Source organism: Tachypleus tridentatus, chromosome 7 (genome assembly GCF_004210375.1).
Source record: "Tachypleus tridentatus isolate NWPU-2018 chromosome 7, ASM421037v1, whole genome shotgun sequence".
Lineage (NCBI taxonomy): Eukaryota > Metazoa > Arthropoda > Merostomata > Xiphosura > Limulidae > Tachypleus > Tachypleus tridentatus.
The window spans coordinates 33,838,384-33,857,175 of NC_134831.1; the positions used below are offsets into that span (position 1 = coordinate 33,838,384).

Genomic DNA, 18,792 nt, shown 5'->3' on the forward strand with positions numbered 1-18,792 from the left:
CATGCAAAAAAGTTTGTGCATATAGAGGACAGCACTAAAGGATAACAGATGTACATGTCAAAGGAGGTAAGTACTTATTGGAAATATATTTTCAGAAAGGAGAATAATAACTTCTTACCAGTAGTTTAATGGTTAGGTTTGGTTCTATAATTTAAGGATTGTTTTTACAAATTTTTGGAATTGAAATTAAGATTCTAATAAATACTCACTATTTTATTTTCTAAATTTACTACTTGTCTACTGTTGTCAGCATTATGTTCAGATGAGCCAGACTTTGGCAGAAGTGGTGCCTTGTGGAGCTGAACTTCATTCAGTGTAAGCCCCTGCTCTCGGCGGTGGCGACTTGAGGAATTGGAACCTTGGCTCGAGCATGATGGAAACTTGGACTTATTATAGCTTGGGAGAATATCTGTTACTAAATATCACAAGAAGAAAGTAAACCAATATCACTATTTAAAGTTGTATGTACTGTAATGATCATGAAATGCTACATTAATACAACACCTCAGTGAAAGAAAATATAAAAGTGACCTTATAAGAGTAATAAAGCTTTAGAACAAGTATAAAAGAAATGTAAATCCTCATCAAATAACATAGTGTACAAAAACATAAAAGAAATGGATCAGTTCAAAATTCCTTCAGTCCCTTAATTTTCACATGTCAGTTAAACACTTTCATGTGTAATATAATAACTGACATTTTAAAATTTAGGAAATGTAATACATTTAGATAGTGTTTGAGATCTCTGTGTAACTGGTGTTTACTTTTTCAAAAGGAAAATATGCTTAACGTTTTTCTTTTATGTGACATCAAAACTTATGACAACATACAATTTTCAACTTGCATAGACTCGTGACCACTAATAGGTAGCCATCCACTGGGAAGCAAAGGAGCTTCATAAGATCCTGTTTGGTCTGATGCACTTGAGGGAGTATTGAGTGAGCTCTGAGGTCCTGAAAAGCACAAAGATTTATTTGATAAAAGCTTCTTATTACTGTGAAGAACAATTAAAAATTATTATTTTATTCACTAATAGTGAAGCAAATTTTTATTAACATTAGGAAATAATATTGACTAAGTAATACTTTATAACTGGATGAGATACTCATTTAATTTACTTTCATTTTTATGCTATTGTGTTATGCCAGTCAATATTGTGTTCAATGTAACATTCATTTCTTCATTCATTGACTTTGAAGTTTCTTTTAAGAACTTGGTAGAATCATGAAAGATAAAAAGCAAGCTAAAACATGACATATGGAAAGTTATTTGTGAATTGTGGTCAAGGAGAATAAATATATATTTCTTCATTATGAGTTTTGTGGTGCTTATATCTTACCCACAAAAATTAGCTATCAGTAAACTTGCCATATGAGAATGTCTAGGAACTTGCATGTACAATAATAAATGGTATTACAGTAATAAAAAAACTTATGCAACATAACATTATTGTCCACTGAAGTTAGAATGTCTATTTAAAATAATTATTTTATGTTCTTAAAAAAAGAACAAACGTTCTTTTCCATGATAGCCCATTCTAAGAAGAAAAGGAGAATAATGTAGTAAAATTTTGTTCTGTCATTCTCTGCCACAAATTATACATCCAAATAAAAATATGACTTAATTTAGACAATAAAAAATATGTTTCACATAACATTAAATCGCACATTGAAGATATGATATTTTGAATTACATGTTTTCCAGAATTAATCATAATAATCTTTAATAATAAAACACAAGACTTAGAGAAAGTTGTATTATGTTTGTGGGATGAATGTTGTTGAAAGTGAACAAGGCAACTGCGAGTGCACTCGCATCTTACTAGAAAGTCAACAGAAACTGAAATATGCTTTAACATTCATATTTAAATAGTTAAGAAATTTTCATAAAATAACATTTTATGTTCATAGATTTTATAAAATAGGCAAAATATCAACAACTCGTTTTGGTTCTTTGGAATATATCTAATTCACACAATGCATTAAAAATATCATGAACAATTAAATATTAAGCTACTCAAAAATTACACTGTTGCATTGCTTAAAGAATTTCTATTGGTTGCAGTGGAGGAACATATAAAGTTTTATATGTACTAGTGTGAAACTTTGAGAGATGCTTATTTATTTAATTCTAGTTCTTATTTGTGTATTAAATGTTATGATTATTTTGCTTAGTGTGTGGATTTAGGCCTAACCAAAATGTCCTTAATTTGCAAAACCTTATGAGATATTATTGGCATTACAGTCAAAAATATTGCAAGCAGCGAGGGTTCCAAAATGATGAATCGATGCATTATAATCATTATATATGCTTTAATGATTTTGCATATGTTTATTTAAAATAGTATATAAAAATTAGCTATATTATTTAGTATGTTGATTTTTAGTATCAATCTATTTAGTTAGTTTCCTTTGGTTAAAAATTAATTATTTACTGACAGCACAAACGTTCCAGTATTTTGAGAGTCTTGTCTTTAGTTGTCATTTAATAATTGTTACTTTGTTTTAATATATGGCATTTTACAATATTAACTGTTTTACATTGAAACACAGGAGCTTTAAAATCATGTGAATGGAAAAAAAAAAGAATGAACTCTTAGCTAATCATGGACAGTGAAGCATTGTTTATGGAATCCAACAAATTTATACAAAACATTCTACATATTTTTGTCATTTTCTCAGTAAAAAAACTGGATTTCCAGGTAAAATTTTATACTTAACCCTAAAATAGATATAACTAAATATATTAACTTATCAATACCTTTCGACGAACAAGAATTTTTATCATATAAACTTTTGTTTTGTGAATATTTACAACTTTGAAATACCTGATCCTACTCGAATCCCTTGTAGTCTTTTCTTTAGCTTTGGATGATGGGGCCTAGGCTGAATTGCAGTACTTAAATTACTATCAGTGCTGTAAGGACTGGAAGGTCTGTTGAAAGGCTGGTGTCGTGGGATATGCTTTCTCTGTGAAGCTGCAAAAAAATATTCCAGAATTGTAAGGTGAACTGGCTAAAGGGTGTTGTTTGTGTTATAATACTCAAAACAGTTAAGTTTAAAGAAGTATAAATGTGTATCAATAAGTTTTGGTCACACTGAATAGTTAGGTTTTCCTCACTTTGAGACAAACTAATTCTGTTCTTTTAGATACCGGCTTTTCAGAGTTGTTTCTTTGATGCTGTATTTCAAATTATGTATAAAAGTGTTAAACAAATGCTAGGTGTCAGAGATGTACTGATTGCAAGTAAAATATTTGGGAGGAAAGGTTATTTATTGTTAGGTTGGTCTAACTTATATTCAGATTTCAGAAATAATTAAACAGGTGTCCTTTTGCAAACAGAAACATCAATGTAGGTAAGTTTTAAAACAGTTTTTCTGACCAATGAAATAAAATTTATGTACTGAGAAGGACAAATAATGCAAAAAAATTATTTCTTACTTGAAGATTCATTTTAACAATTATACCAGGGAATCAGAGGCTAAAATATGAAAAAAAATTTGAACAGCTTTTCTCTATAAATAAATAACATTTATAAATTTACTTAACAGAATGTTTACGACAAGGGTTGGGGTCTGTGACCAAAGACCCTTCTACTCTGTAACCTGCATTCTGGGCTGCTCTTGCTATAGCACTAGCAAAGTCTGTCTCTGTATAGAAGGATCCATCAGAAGAACTAGCTGCACTAGATCGAGCACTTGTACAGGAGCTATTGCTATGGTCAGTTGTGCTAATACATGATGGACAATCACCTAGGAAGAAATGTTAGTTTCATGGAAATATAATTATGTAAAAGTTAGCAACTTCTTATGAAACAGTTGAAGAAATTAGGTACAATTCCATATTCAAACAACAGAAGAGATTCCATCATAGAATAATGGCCTGCTTGATGCTCAATTGAGTGACAGTAAACACAATATTCAAATAAAAATCAAATGCTTATTGAGCTAAGCACTGTTTCATAACATAAATACTTAATGTTATCGGGTATTTTAAGGTTTAAATGAATTGTTTTATATCGGCTGTTATACCATGGACTGCAGCATAATCCACATCACTGGACTCTGGTGTGTTTTCTAGTTTAACATTGTACTCATTATTTCTTACTCCAGATTGTTTGTTCAGTGGGTGGTACAGGTTTTCTGTAGAATCCAAGGAATGATCATTAGATGACAAAATTGTCTGAATCCATTAAAATACATATGATATGATTATTAGGTGATAAACATTCTGAATCTTATACAAAATACAAAATTATCAATGTAATTAAGGATGTCAAGAGCTTTATGGCAAATGAAATAAACTATTTACCAATTTATGAATAAAGTGTTCACAGTAAATAGTAAATAAATTCTTTGTCTAATAGAGAATACTGATTCCAAGATATATTTTACTGCAATATCTTGATGTAATACTTTTTAGCAATATTTTCATTCACATGCAACATTCTATTGATCAAGTTTATCAGAAAGTAAAATTATTTCACAGTACTTGTTTCTCATGGCATTAAAGATCAGCAGTCATCTTTACAGAAGTATATTTTTAATGACTTATTATTTAATATTACAGTTATGGGCTAATTTATTGAAACATGTATTATGTAAGTTTATTTTTTATATTGCCATAAAAAAGGTGGTTCATAAATAATAGGGAATAATTATATGATATCAAAAACACTTTAAACTGATATTTCAACAATGAAATGTTTATGTTATCTTTTGAAAATTCTAGTTTTACCTGAATCAGTATCAAAAAATTATAAATATAAATTAAAAATCTCAAAGGTGAAAGTGAAGGTTGTGTATGGGGACAAAATATGGTACTAACCTGTTAGTGTTAGTTGATCATCAGAGTGTGGGTGATCTGCTACTCGATTCATGGAACGAGGGAGGTTGTGAGATTCACTAGTTAGGGAGGGCAATGAAGACTGTACAGCTTTATTTATTGCTAAGTTATAAAAATTGAGAGAATAGTTTGGAGAATAATAACTTGATTGGAATGGAAAAGAAATCCCTGGTACTCTGACTCCTAGTCTCGCAGGTGGAGTTGGAGCCTGATCTGAATTCTCATTGAAGTTGTGAGAGAGAGTTTCCCTAGGTGAACCACTGCTGTGTTGGCTATTCACAGGAGATGGAAATCCTCTCCCAACATAAGGATTCCTTATTACAGGTTGTATTTGACCCTGTAATATTTAATTCTTAATTGAAAACTCATTTGAATGCGATTCCTTAGCATATCATGCATTAGATGTTGTGTTTTAACACTCCTACGAAAAGTGGGGCCTAATAGGCCCCAGAGCAACTTGAAAGGTTATTAATATTAGGCTAATAATTTTGTATTTAAATGAAATTGCCATTTAAATCCATTAATGAATGGATTAACGAGATTCCCACTGTCCCTATCTACTATCTAGCGAAACCACAGCCAGGGGAATGGGCTTGGAGAAATCTGGACTAGAAACGTCTTTTCGTAGAAGTGTTAAGTTAAATGTGTCTAAAAACTGAAAAAGAAAACAAAAAACATTGAATAATTTTTAAACAGTTACAATGAGTTGACCACTCTAGGTGATTTTACAACTGAAATTAATATATGGAAAGTAACTATAACCAGATTAAAGACACTGCCATACAACTATTAAACAAAAAAAAATAGGGAAGCTTCATTATTCAGAAGCAATCATGAATATACTTTATAGCAGTAGAAAGTGGTTTTGGAAAATGTCATTAACTAAACTGATCTATATTTGGTGTATTTTTTATACAAAGCTTCAACATTTCACCAAAACATATAGTCAATTTGATATCTATGTCATTTAAAAAAAACAACAAGGACAATTTAGGCTTTGTTTTGTTTTTAAATTACATCTTAAGAGATAAATATGCAATTAAAAAATAACGTATTTTAATAAGATTTAGTAATTTTCCAGAAATGGTGCCATACTAATATGCACAATACTTACCTGCAGTTTAATAACCCTGTTATTAGGGGAAAAACCTTTATGAAGAGAAGGTGTACCAGAGGATGATCCCCTTTCACTAGGTGGTTGTTCTGGGGGTGGCGGAATTAAATCGGCCCAATTTACGACAGGAGTTTTTTGAATAGATTGCAGTGGTTTCAATCTCTTCTTGATTGGCATACCATATTCATCTGTGAAACACAATTAAAAGACAGTATTTTAGGTAAAACTTTACTGTTGTTTTGACATTTTAAACATCATGGGCACAAAACTGTGAAATGTATGGAAGTTTTGAAAAAGGAAAAGATTTCTCTTGATGGGTTTAAAAGGTATATTTAAAGCTTTTGCATTACAGGACTTTATTCATTTAAAACTTCATGGGAACTATATTTTTCATTTTCTTTTTACTTTCTCTTTTATGACCAAAGATTGTATTCCATAAATTGTTTTTAAGTCTTCACCTATAACTTTATGACATTTAAATTAAAAATGTACCATAAATCACAACTTGATGCACACAATATTGAGTGAATACAAATGAAAGACTACTTCCCATTCTTTTGTTGCTGCATGTAATTCCTAAATAAATCAAACAGTTTCAAATGTATCGGAAAAAAAAAGAAGAAACATTTTGCACAATACAATTTTCACAACATGAGGTTTTATCCACCTTTATTTTACTTTGCAATGAAATGACTCTCACTGATGTACCTACACTTTCTTAGTCACCTATTAACATTAATAATGATATCAATTATTAAAAAAGAATATGTTTATATTTTAATTCAATTGTCAGCAGATATACTACTTTAGTATCCTCATTGTTCTTAGAAAGTTAATTCAGCTCCAAGCCTTAACTCACTGGTCAGTCCTCTCCATATATGTACAAGTAACAGGCAATGACAGAGGTCCAGCCAATGTCACCAATAACCAAATGATGATGCCATTTTCTTGTATTCATGGGCAATGACAATATTATATGACCATTAATAAACCTGACCATAGTCTTGGACAATGGTGATTTGTGTCCAATACAATACTTTGATCATGAGATGAGCACTGATTATATTATTTATTCCAATTTGTGTAATATAATAATTTCTGGGCTGCTGCTTTTTGTTGTTACTTTAGCACAATATTAGCCAGAGAGTTTGAGTATTATTATTATTAGCCAGGTAATATTATCAATTCTGAGAAACAGAGGGAAATGATAAGATTGACTAATCTTTGATGATACTGATCAATTTTTATTGTTACCTGTAACACACACACACACACATGTGACTAAAAATGACTAAGTTCCATATATTCAATGACAGAAATTATAATATTTATTTTTAATGAAAGAGTCCTTAGTATGCTTAGGTTTAGATAGATAAAATATACACACAGTTACTTAAAGAATCCAAATAAACTGTTCATGGCCACATTTATATAAAATGTTAAAATTCGGGGTATCTACACTGCCAGTGCATGTGAAATAAACAAAGTTTATTACTTAGTTACTTTGAGTATTGTATAACTAAATCTACTTGAAATTTTTACACTAACAGTATTTTGAATTTTCAAAATTTACCTGTGGTATAGCTTCCAGAGTCACTACCAGGACTTCCCATTTTTTCTGGTTCCAGAGGCTGACCAAAGCCAAAGTCTGTGGCAAATAACCCATTCATTAAAGCTCAAAGATATTAAACATAAGATAAAATAAATTAGTCCACATTAAGCAAGGAAAGTAAAAAGTATTTTTTCTTTCTCTCTGGTCACCTGTTGGCTAAAGAGAATATTATTTTTACTTTTGTGTTTGTACTTGAATATCTCTCAATATATTCCAGAATGAAGAAAGATTAAATGTGCACATTATTTAATAATGATTCATGCTGCTGATGTTTCAACTGAAATTGGTCATCTCCTACATGAAAATTACTTTTATTGCTTTGTTTAGCTTTACTAGAATATCTGAAACATACAAACTAAAATCACATTCAAAATAGTAGTGACACGCCATTACTAGTACACAAAAGAAAAACTTATTAAAAATTTATCATCCAAATTTATGTATACATTATACAGATATTGAGTTATAACAGAAAATGGAATGTCACATGTAATATATATATGTGTGTGTGTGTGTGTGTGTGTGTGTGTGTGTGTGTGTGTGTGTATACAACAACACATATTCAGTTAACATTTGCACATTTATCACATGCATAATATAAAATCGATGTGAAAATAACAACAATTTTAAAACTGGATGGTTTGGATTACATTATGATTCATTATCATTAATTTAATACAAAAGCAAGTCAAATCATTACATTTTTAAAGTTTCAAACAAAACTGAATCAGTTAAGAAACAATATTAATTACAATTTTAAAAAATTGATGATTTTGGTTATTGGTTACATAACAAAAATAAATAAATCAAGTGGTTACCAGTAAATTAATTAGATAAAGCCAATAAAAACAGATGTTAAGCATTTAGAATATTAAGCTGATGAAATTGTTTGAAGTGGACTGATGCTTTCTGATGAGTATTTTGGCCAAGAGTTTTATGCGATATTTGAAGTGGTCAAAATTCATGCCTCCATGACAGTTAGAATGAATAAAGTATGTTTGTTTTTTGTTGAAAAAGTGGATCAATTACTTATTCAAAACTTTTCAAATTTCAAAGTTTAGACTATATTTTGAATAGTTAATCCAATACACTTAGAAAATATATTACAAATTGTGCTGTTTTGTTTGTAAAGATAGCTTTTCAGTAATTGCTCATGCATCCATTCATTAATGCTATTGATCAGTACAAAAATCATTCTTTTGTGTTAACAGGATGATTACAAATATATTTAAGCTACTTTGAAGGTAGTGAAAGTCAACACATTTAAATTTTTTTTAACTCTAGAATATCTCAGTTCCAAGCCTTCACGTGGTAGTTCAGTGTATAAACTGCATTGTGTCATATGGTCCTAAATTTAGTGATGAATATTCAAACTTTGTCAGATTTTTAAAATATATTTTTTAAATTATTTATGAACCAAAATGTTTGGGAATCAATGACTTTATTTGTTACAGGTTACCTAATAATGTTTGCACAGCAGTATATTTGTGGGCTTACACAGCTAAAAGCAGGGTTTTGATACCTGTGATGGGCAGAGTACAGATAGCCCATTGTGTAGCTTTGTGCTTAATTCTAAACAAACAATAATGTACGAGTTACACAAAACATTAAACAAAAGTACTGTGAATATTACAATTAATCTTGATAATTATATAGCGTTTCCTGCGTATTTTACACATAAAATAAGTGACTTCTTCCCAGTTTTCACTTAGTCCTTTATGGCAGCTCTTGCAACAGACAAAAACATAAAATTACTCAATGTGATACAATATGAGGATTCTGTTTATAGTTAACGGTAGGAAAACAAACGAGTAATTTATGAGCTAAATCATACTTTTTTGGTTCCTAAGATATGAAACATATAACTTTACAGAACACTTAGAAATAGTTGTCAATTAACTTTGTCATGAAGTTTAGTAAAGCTGTGAGAATTTTCTCTTATATTATTCATTCAGTATTTTCCAATTCGTGTTTATCATTTGTTGTTCTTTAATAACTTTTGTAACTAATCAATATACATCATCATAATGTTTTATTTCTAAGCTACTTTTAACTAAGAAAATAATATCTAAATATCTATGAACTAAAAGGTAACAGCCTTTTACAGGCTTTTGATTACATTTTACATTATTAAAAGTATACCCAATTAGTGTTATCCTAAGTTCTTTATTTTCATGTTTAAATTGAAAATGTCTTTTTACATAAACTTTAGTATTACTTATCGACTTAAAGAAGAGTATAGGAGATGCAAGATAAAAAGATAATATTGCAATTAATTACACAAAGTTCTGCAGGGGTCCATTATAATTTAAGTAGAAAATGATTGGTTTTCCCTAATTTTATGTCAGTTTTTTCACATTAAGTCTTATAATAGGTGAGAACCTACAAGTACTTAGTATAAAGCACTATATGGACACCACTGGTACCGAATGGTATGAAAACAAGTAGGCACTTTCCTATATGTAGAAAAGATATATGTTATAAGACACAAAATTAATATAACCTTTTTTGTTTGTAAAAAAAAACTCTAGTTCAATTAAAACTCTTAAACAATCTAATTATAATTGTTTTTTTATTTTAATCTGAAGCAGATTTTACAAAATTCCATCCAGATAGGGTGAGAAAGATCCGAGTTGATGAACAGCCCTCTACCAGTATTTTTACAGAATATGTAGCTATAGATACCATTACTCACTTATTTCTAGAGCAGATTAAGCGAACAACTAAAAAAAAAAGTACTTTAGAAATGTTTTGAACATTTATTAATAAATGCACCTTCGTTATTTTGAAAAGATTCAATGTCCATTAGCCTTTCAGACTTTCTGCTGGTTTCCTCTGACCCACTGCTTCTACCATCTTTTAGCTCAAGAAAAAGAAAGGTGTAGATGAATAATGAAGAATAATCTTTCACATATACTTGTTCAAATTTATGAAAACAATGCAAGTTCTGTGATCTGTAAATATTTTAAATAACCTGGTAACTTTGCTTTTATTTTTTAGTATTCACAGTACCTGATTTTTATCATAAAAAAATTAATAACTGTTCTTGAATAATCTTTTTGCAAAAACCTTTGGGATCTGATGTTTACAATTAAGATTTTTTTGGAAAGATATGTTCTTATCTTTGCCATTAATATAAGTTCTAAAAATCGTAGACGTTTATCAGTAAACCACATAATCAGTATTTTTATTACAACAGTAAAAGTGCTCATGATAAGATATCATAAATACATAACTAATAATACACCACCATTTTTACTTTTTACTTATAAAGTTTAGCTATATAGTAAAATCATAATATTACTTATTATTTATTGAAATCATAGTTTTAATCAAATAAAATATACTGTAAAAATGTATATGGAAGAACAAGAGAAAAATTCTATAACATTATCTCATACATTTAAGAACTTTATTTTGATCAAATTTTGTTAATATATACATATTGGATAAAACCTACTGATACATTAAAGTGTTTTGGAGCTGGATTGTTGATCAATGTTGTGGTAGCATAAGGAGCAAGGGCTGAAGGAGGCTCCTTCTTGTAGAAAGTGGCCATATTGTGCGTATCTACTTCAGCATAGTCTGAGGCATTCACATTACATTGTAAGGGGGAGTAGACACTGCAATATCGAGCAAAGAGGAACCTTTTCAGCATTACTAGTTTTCAATTAATAATGTTGTTCATTTATATTGAGACTTTCAAGGATGATGTTTATAAAAAAGATCTTTTATTTTGAAATGTTTTAATAACATTTTGGTAAACTTAGAAATCTTGGTACATTTTCATAAATAAAATAGTGAAGTTTATTATTACTAAAAATATCATAGGTAAATTACAATTAGTAAGTTAACTGATTAAAAGCATTGAAGTTAAGCATTTATTTGAAACATTATGAAAATATATAAATTTCAAAAATATAAAAAACTTCCAGTAAATTACATTTATAAATAACTGATAACATTTTATACAAACAGTGAAATCAGATCAGTTATTTAAAAAATTCCAGTAATTCAAATGATACAAATTTTTAAATATAGACCAATAATAGGCTAAAGGTGCATGCCTTTTTTTTTTTTTTTTTTAGTATTAGAAATGAGAAACATACCAAAGTACACCCAGAATTGTAAACTAGAAACACTCTATGAATTTAAAACTAATGAAATAAAGCTAAACCTATCTTATTTTACACTAGCAATTTATTAATAGTACTTGTAGTGCTTTACTTACTGATTAAAGCTTTAGCCACTGTTTATATGGGCATCTTTTAACACATTTTTCACAAAATTCTTTCAATGAACTTTGTGAAAAGTAAAGTTTCTAAACTAATTTGTCTCTCATTCTTCTCTGGACAAACATTTATAAAAATTATTTCACAAAATATAAAGTCTGAGCACACAATAAAGCTTTATAAGAAAGTACTGTTTGAAATATAACATAAAAATTCAGGAAAATGATCAAATGAAGAGAAAGCTAATCAAAACCTATGCCAAAAAAACATATACGAAAAAAGAGTGTGAAATATATTTCACTTATGATCAGCATCACAGGGTATTTTGCAGTACTTTATGTTATATCTCTTGCTACCAATTTAGCTTTTCACAGTGAAACATAGAATAACATTGTCAGTCCAATTACAAATATGAAATTCTTACACCAGAATGTTGAGCCTTGCATGACAATATGAAGATCTAAAAGGATACTTTCAAGGCATTTAAGAGATTCCACTAAATATAAAAAAGTAAATGTTTCTTCATGGTCCTTTTATGAAAAATCTCACAATGCTATGGTTCATTTGTTAATTGTCCCATTTAACACAGCACCAGAAGCCATCTGTTGAAATGTCCCCCCCCACCACCACCACAGCACCACAATCCTTGTGTTAAAATAACACCCACAGTGCCATGGTCTTTGTTCTGAAATATCCTAACAGTACTTTTGTCCTTGTGTATTTCAGCTCAAGGTTTTTGTAATACCTTGTTATAATACTACAATACATAAACAAAGCTACCAAGCAGGTTTGATACAGTGTGTTACCTGGAATAATTGAAATCACTGGAAGTGTAGTCCATTTTATTCAGTAATTTGGTTTCACTTGTGCTTTGTTCTTTGGTGTGAGGTGAGGGTCGCCAAGCACGGTTAATCCACAGGGTCTCATGTGCACTGACATCAGTCCTAAGGTTTGATGGGAAAGCCCAGGAAGTGCAGGGTTAGTCAGACAGTTAGTTAAAAAATAAGCAGACACAGGAAAGGAATTTGCCAAGGTTTGTTTTATGACATTTCAATAAAATATTAGATGTATCTTGCATACAATGTTTTTAATCTACAGTACAGAGGTTTACTATGTTTGCTCATTATCTCCATTCCCAGGAACCATGTGGCGTACTATGATAAAGGTTTTTTTACACACTGAATCCAATATGGTTCGTAAATCCTTCTTTAATAAAATATACAATAAATTAATCAATTGTAAAATCTCTGATCTTACATTACATTTCCCTGGTTCCTGAGAATACAAAATAGATGGTTGCAAAGGGACTAAGTCAGCAGAAACTTCAGAGTGGTGTGTCTAACATGCAGCTCTTACCAGCATTTTGTGAGAGTCAAATGTAAAAAATTAAGCCCACACAACAGCCATGTATAATTAGTTTTGACACAAGATCACTGAGATGTGATAATTAAAAAAAGAAACAATTTGCTTACAAAAAGTATTTTATCACACAAATGATACCCAGAGATCAGTGAACAGAAAGATATGGAGATGTCATAACTTTTAACTCTTTCTCTCAAATAGACATATTACAGCAAATCCTCAAAACACCACAAAAGGCTCAATGAAAAAATAGCTATTTTAAGCCACTCAAAGCATTATAATGTGATAAAGAATGGTTTTAACTATGCAACTAATAATACTGGTGATATTTTGAAGGTAGTCTAATGCTAGTTAAAGCCAGATGTGATTGAATTATATGACTTTGAAGGTTGTGTAAACCATTTTCATATCAGTTATAACACAGTCATCTCATTACAAACATTATGTAATAAAGTTTTAGAATTAATAATAATTATAAATTCATATGAAAAAAGCTGTATAAATACCATTTATGGTATTTTTATTGAAGTGATTTTTGTAGTTTTTGAACCAATCAGAACACTATTAACATGACTGTATAAAAAGACAAAGAAGGCATTTACTACCAAAGAAATCTTGTAGTAATTCCGTACAATAAAATTTAGATTATAAATATATCATAAATATGTATGCTACTTACCTTGCATCTTCTGGTTTGTGAACAGGGACTGTAAGAAATTACATATCACTACATGATTTGTTTCACAAAGATTAAATACCCCCAAAATGAAATATGTTTTGTATATTTAATGCATTTTCAGTAACATATTTCACATGGGTTAACAACTTCAATAAAATTACAGTATTAATATATGACTTTTTATATATATACCATTTGATTAAACATTTCTAATATTTCAAAGCCCTCATGTTCTAAAAACTTAACAGATAATCATACTAGTATAAACAAACTTGGGGTTTACATTGTTAAGTTGAATGCACTTAACTGTATTTGTAAATATATTTATTAACCTATAACAAATTGAACATTACATTACTTTAAATCAATAATTTTATCTTTGTACTGATTTGTGAGTTTTTCTGTCTAAGGAATATAAAAAGTGTAGTTTCACAGTTTTAGTTACTTTATTATAAAAAGCTATCATTTACATTGTTCTTGAAGACTGTACCTGTAAGATGAGCCACCAAGGCTTTTTTCCAAGCCAGACGTCTTCGTAAGAACAGAATAACAAAAAATACTGACAGCAGCAAGCATGATAAACCTCCAATCAGAGCTATAAACCAAGGCTGTCGTAGCAAATCTTGAAAAGAATTACTTAGTGATGTGGATGGTGGCCCTGCTGCACTTGGACTTTCCATATAACTAGGATCTGAAAGGTGATAATTTTTAAAGCAAGTTAACATCAGCCATATAACTATAAAACATAAATATGATGAATAACGTAAAAGAAAATTTCTGCAAAATATGAGAAATCCAAAACATTTCAAAACGTTTGTGAAAGTATTTCTAAAGGTTATTTATAAATGGATAATTATAGATAGACAAATTTATAGACTTACCCATTACTACACTCAAAGGGGAGGTGTAAGGCCCTGGTCCAACAGAAGTAAAGGCTAAAGCTTTTATTGTATAGCTAGCCCCAGCAATTAGGTTGTAGATTTGAATGGAAGTTGAAGTAGCATTTGTAGTGATATTTGAATGAAGTCGAGAGTTGTTGCTCAGCACCCGAATCTATAAAAGTATTCACAAATTGACTTAGTCAGTTCAGATTTAGACTTCAAAAGAGCTGTCATATTGTATTCTCTGAGATAGTTAAAGTGCTAAAGAGTATATAATTTTGTTGTAAGGGCTGTTTTCTGAGAGAAAATGAAGAGAAATGGCAGTAACCAAAGCAACTGAAATGTAAAATGTAAAGTCTACACAATTACGTTCTTTTTAACTATTTCCATTTTGGATAACCATATAATTAATTGTGTGTTCATATCATTATTATTCATATAAAATTCAGTATAAATAACTCAACCATAGCTTATATAATATCTCGCACAATACCACAAAAGGAGCAAAAACACTATACATTTAAATTTGAAATTTATTTTGTATATTCGATATTCACGATATTTTGAAAATATGTAAAATCCAAAAAGGTAATCCTCGACTAAACAAATGCAGAAAATAGAACCTTCTTACACAAAGGCAATCTACCTTTGTTATAGACGGATAACCTACCTTTATTATACAGGGGAAGTCTACTTTTCTTACATGGGGGCATTTTACTCTTATTATGCTTGGGCAGTTTATTACACAGGGATAGTCTATTTTTATTATACAAGGGTGGTCCACCCTTCTTACACAGGAGCATTCAATCTTTATTATACAGGAGCTACCTACTTTTCTTACACAGGAGCAGTCTACCTTTCTTGTTTAAGGCAAATCCTTTATCCGATCAAAATAAATGATTAAAGCCAATTAAATTACGTTATGTACTTAGCTATTTGCGATTCATATACATTTTAGGTTTTATAATTGTAATTCTACGAACCTAAAGATGCTTATAAAGAGAAGGGCCCTGCAGGGCCAAGTGTGTTAAGGCATTCGACTCGTAATCCGAGGGTCGCGGGTTCGAATCCCTGTCGCACCAAACATGCTCGCCCTTTCAGTCGAGGGGGCATTATAATGATACCGTCAATCCCACTATTCGTTGGTAGAAGAGTAGCCCAAGAGTTGGCGGTGGGTGGTGATGACTAGCTGCCTTCCATCTAGTCGTACCCTGCTAAATTAGGGACGGCTAGCACAGATAGCCCTCAAATAGCTTTATGCGAAATTCACAACAAATAAATAAACAAATTAAAAAGAGAACAATATTTAACAAAATTTAATAAAATGATTTCTTTTTAATATTCTTATATGTCAACCACAAAATAGAATTTTCTTTTCTAATAAAACTAAATCAAGCACATGTTTGTTCTTTCATAAAGTACAAAAATACAATTTACTTAGTTTTCCGTTTCAGATACAACTGTACATTTATGCTGAAGTAAAAATATTAGGTAATTCGAGAAATAATGACAGATTTTTATAGTAACATTTTAGTCATTCATGGGGATAAAAAACAATTGTCTTTTTTACAATTTCATACACTGCTGAACAAAATCTTAAGGCCAATAAAAATAAAGAAAAAATATGCATTTTGCGTTGTTACACTCAATCATTTATTTCAGTAGAGCTTCAAGAGATGAAAATAAGAAAAGGGTAAATAGAAATAAAAAACTTTTTTTAGTATTTAATAGGGAAAATGTGAACACTTTGATATTAGCCTAAATACTAGCTGGTCAAAAGTTTAAGGCCATACTGAAAGGAAGCGTTAATCGGTAAACACGTAACGAAATTTAGTCATTTGTGTTCAAGCATTAGCGTTGTCAACACCTCTCACTGACATCTCTTGTATAACATTGGGTAAAAACATGGTAAAGTTCAAAATGTTGACAGAGTTTGAACGTGGCAGAATTGTCGAGCTGCAAAAGCAAGGTCTCTCTCAACGTGCCTGGCCCCTCGCTAGTACAGCGGTATGTCTCCGAATTTACAACGCTAAAATCAGCGGTTCGATTCCCCTCGGTGGGCTCAGCAAATAGCCCGATGTGGCTTCGCTAAAAGAAAGCACACAAACACACTCTCAACGTGCCATCGCTGGTGAGATTGGGCGTAGTAAAACTGCTGTCGCAAATTTCTTAAAAGACCCTGAGGGATACGGAACGCAAATTTCAAGTGGTCGGCTCAAGAAAATTTTGCCGGCGTTGAGCAGGAGAATTCGACGGGTTGTCCAGCAAGACACCAGCTGATCGTCGAACCAGATTAAGGCCCTTACGGACGCAGAATGCAGCTCAAGAACAATGAGACGGCATCTACGAAAAAAAGGCCTTAAAACCCGTAAACGTATTCAAAGGCCACACACCACGAAACAGCTCGGTTAAACTTTGCTGAGAAGCACCAAACATGGGGCGTAAAAAGTGGAAGAAGATTTTGTTCTCTGATGAGAAAACATTTAACCTGGATGGTCCAGATGGGTTCCAACTTTACTGGCACGATAAGGATATCCCACCGAAGACATTTTCTACACGACACAGTGGAGGAGGTTCCATCATGCTCTGGGTGCTTTCTCCTTCCATGGAACAATGGAGCTTCAAGTTATACAGGGGCGTCAAACAGCAGCTTGCTACATTGGAATGTTGGAGAAAGCATCCTTATTGACTGAAGGCTCTCGCTTATGTGGAAATGACTGGATCTTTCAGCAGGATAACGCTGCAATTTACAATGCTCGCAGAACAAAGGACTTTTTCATGGCAAATAACGTGATTCTTTTGGACCATCCAGTGTGTTCGCCCAAACTGAACCCCATTGAAAATATTTGGGGGTAGATGGCGAAGGAAGTCTATAGAAATGGACGTCAATTTCAAAGAGTGCATGATCTTCGTGAAGCCATCTTCACCACTTGGAATAACATTCCAGCCAGCCTTCTGCAAACGCTTATATCGACCATGCCAAAGCGAGTGTTTGCAGTTATTTGCAATGATGGCCGTGCAACTCACTACTGAGACCTCTTGTTGGGCATTTCCTATCCTGTTTAGGACTTCTTTTTGGTATGGTCTTAAACTTTTGACCAGCTAGTATTTAGGCTAATTTCATAGTGTTCACATTTTCCCTGTTAAATACTAAAAATGTTTTTTTTTATTTTCCCTTTTCTTATTTTCATCTTTCTTAAACTTTTGACCAGCTAGTATTTAGGCTAATATCAAAGTGTTCACATTTTGCCTATTAAATACTAAAAAGGTTTTTTATTTTTATTTTCCCTTTTCTTGTTTTTTTTTCAAAGCTCTACTCAAATAAGTGGTTGAGTCTAGCAACGCAAAATGCATATTTTTTCTTCATGTTCAATGGCCTTAAGATTTTGGCCAACAGTGTATATACCATTAAAAAATAGAGCTTTCTTCTATTCATTAGTGCTTTTATTCTTCTCTAAACTTTATTTCCAATGTTTCAGACCCTTACAATTAATGATAGAAGAAAAATTGCCCATAATTTTTTGATATGAATTTAAATTTGGTAATAATACATCAGAAACAGCTGGCAATATTAACCAAGCATGAGACGAAGGAACCACCTCCGAACGTATAGTATAGTGTTAGTTCCAAAAGTTTCGTAATGGAGATGTGAGTCTTGAAGATAAGGAGGGCAGAGAACGTCTTTCTGCTGTTGAAAGCGACCAACTGAGAACATTAGTGGAAAGAAACCCACATCAAACTGTTCGAGAAACAGCACAAGAATGGGGTTTTGGCATATCCACAATTTCGGACTATTTCGAGCAAAATAGAAAAGTGGAAAAGCTCGAGAAGTGGGTTTCATAGGAACTTAGTGAAAATCAGAAAAATCGCCGTTGCGAACTGTGCCTGTGCTCTATGCTGATTTTGTGCAACAGATAGTGATCTATTTCTTGATCGAACTGTCACCTGTGATGAAAAGTGGATAACTTACGACAACAGAAAGCAATCTGTGCAGTGGCTCAACCATAATGAGGCACCAAATCACTTCCAAAAGCAAAAGTTGCACCAACAGAAGATTATGGTCATTG

General features: G+C 31.2%; 1 protein-coding gene across 16 annotated transcripts in view; it reads right to left on the minus strand.

The window, feature by feature from the left end:
- The window catches only part of LOC143255404 (roundabout homolog 1-like), a 147,544-nt gene that overhangs the window by 8,701 nt on the left and 120,051 nt on the right, over window positions 1–18,792 (minus strand). For 6 of the 16 annotated variants that reach the window (XR_013030605.1, XR_013030604.1, XM_076511021.1 and 3 more), the window contains 14 exons: window positions 14,726–14,897; window positions 14,335–14,535; window positions 13,845–13,872; window positions 12,610–12,747; window positions 11,032–11,194; window positions 10,347–10,434; window positions 7,533–7,607; window positions 5,960–6,147; window positions 4,828–5,182; window positions 4,032–4,142; window positions 3,564–3,752; window positions 2,828–2,977; window positions 831–953; window positions 210–415 (listed from right to left, as the gene is read on the minus strand). Coding sequence is in view for 12 of the 16 variants with exons in the window: in XM_076511021.1 (XP_076367136.1) it covers window positions 210–415; window positions 831–953; window positions 2,828–2,977; window positions 3,564–3,752; window positions 4,032–4,142; window positions 4,828–5,182; window positions 5,960–6,147; window positions 7,533–7,607; window positions 10,347–10,434; window positions 11,032–11,194; window positions 12,610–12,747; window positions 13,845–13,872; window positions 14,335–14,535; window positions 14,726–14,897 (2,187 nt within the window). In the remaining 4 variants the exon portion in view is untranslated. The remainder of the gene's footprint in view (window positions 1–209; window positions 416–830; window positions 954–2,827; window positions 2,978–3,563; window positions 3,753–4,031; window positions 4,143–4,827; window positions 5,183–5,959; window positions 6,148–7,532; window positions 7,608–10,346; window positions 10,435–11,031; window positions 11,195–12,609; window positions 12,748–13,844; window positions 13,873–14,334; window positions 14,536–14,725; window positions 14,898–18,792) is intronic. The other 10 variants (XR_013030608.1, XM_076511024.1, XM_076511023.1 and 7 more) reach the window with 3 other exon arrangements.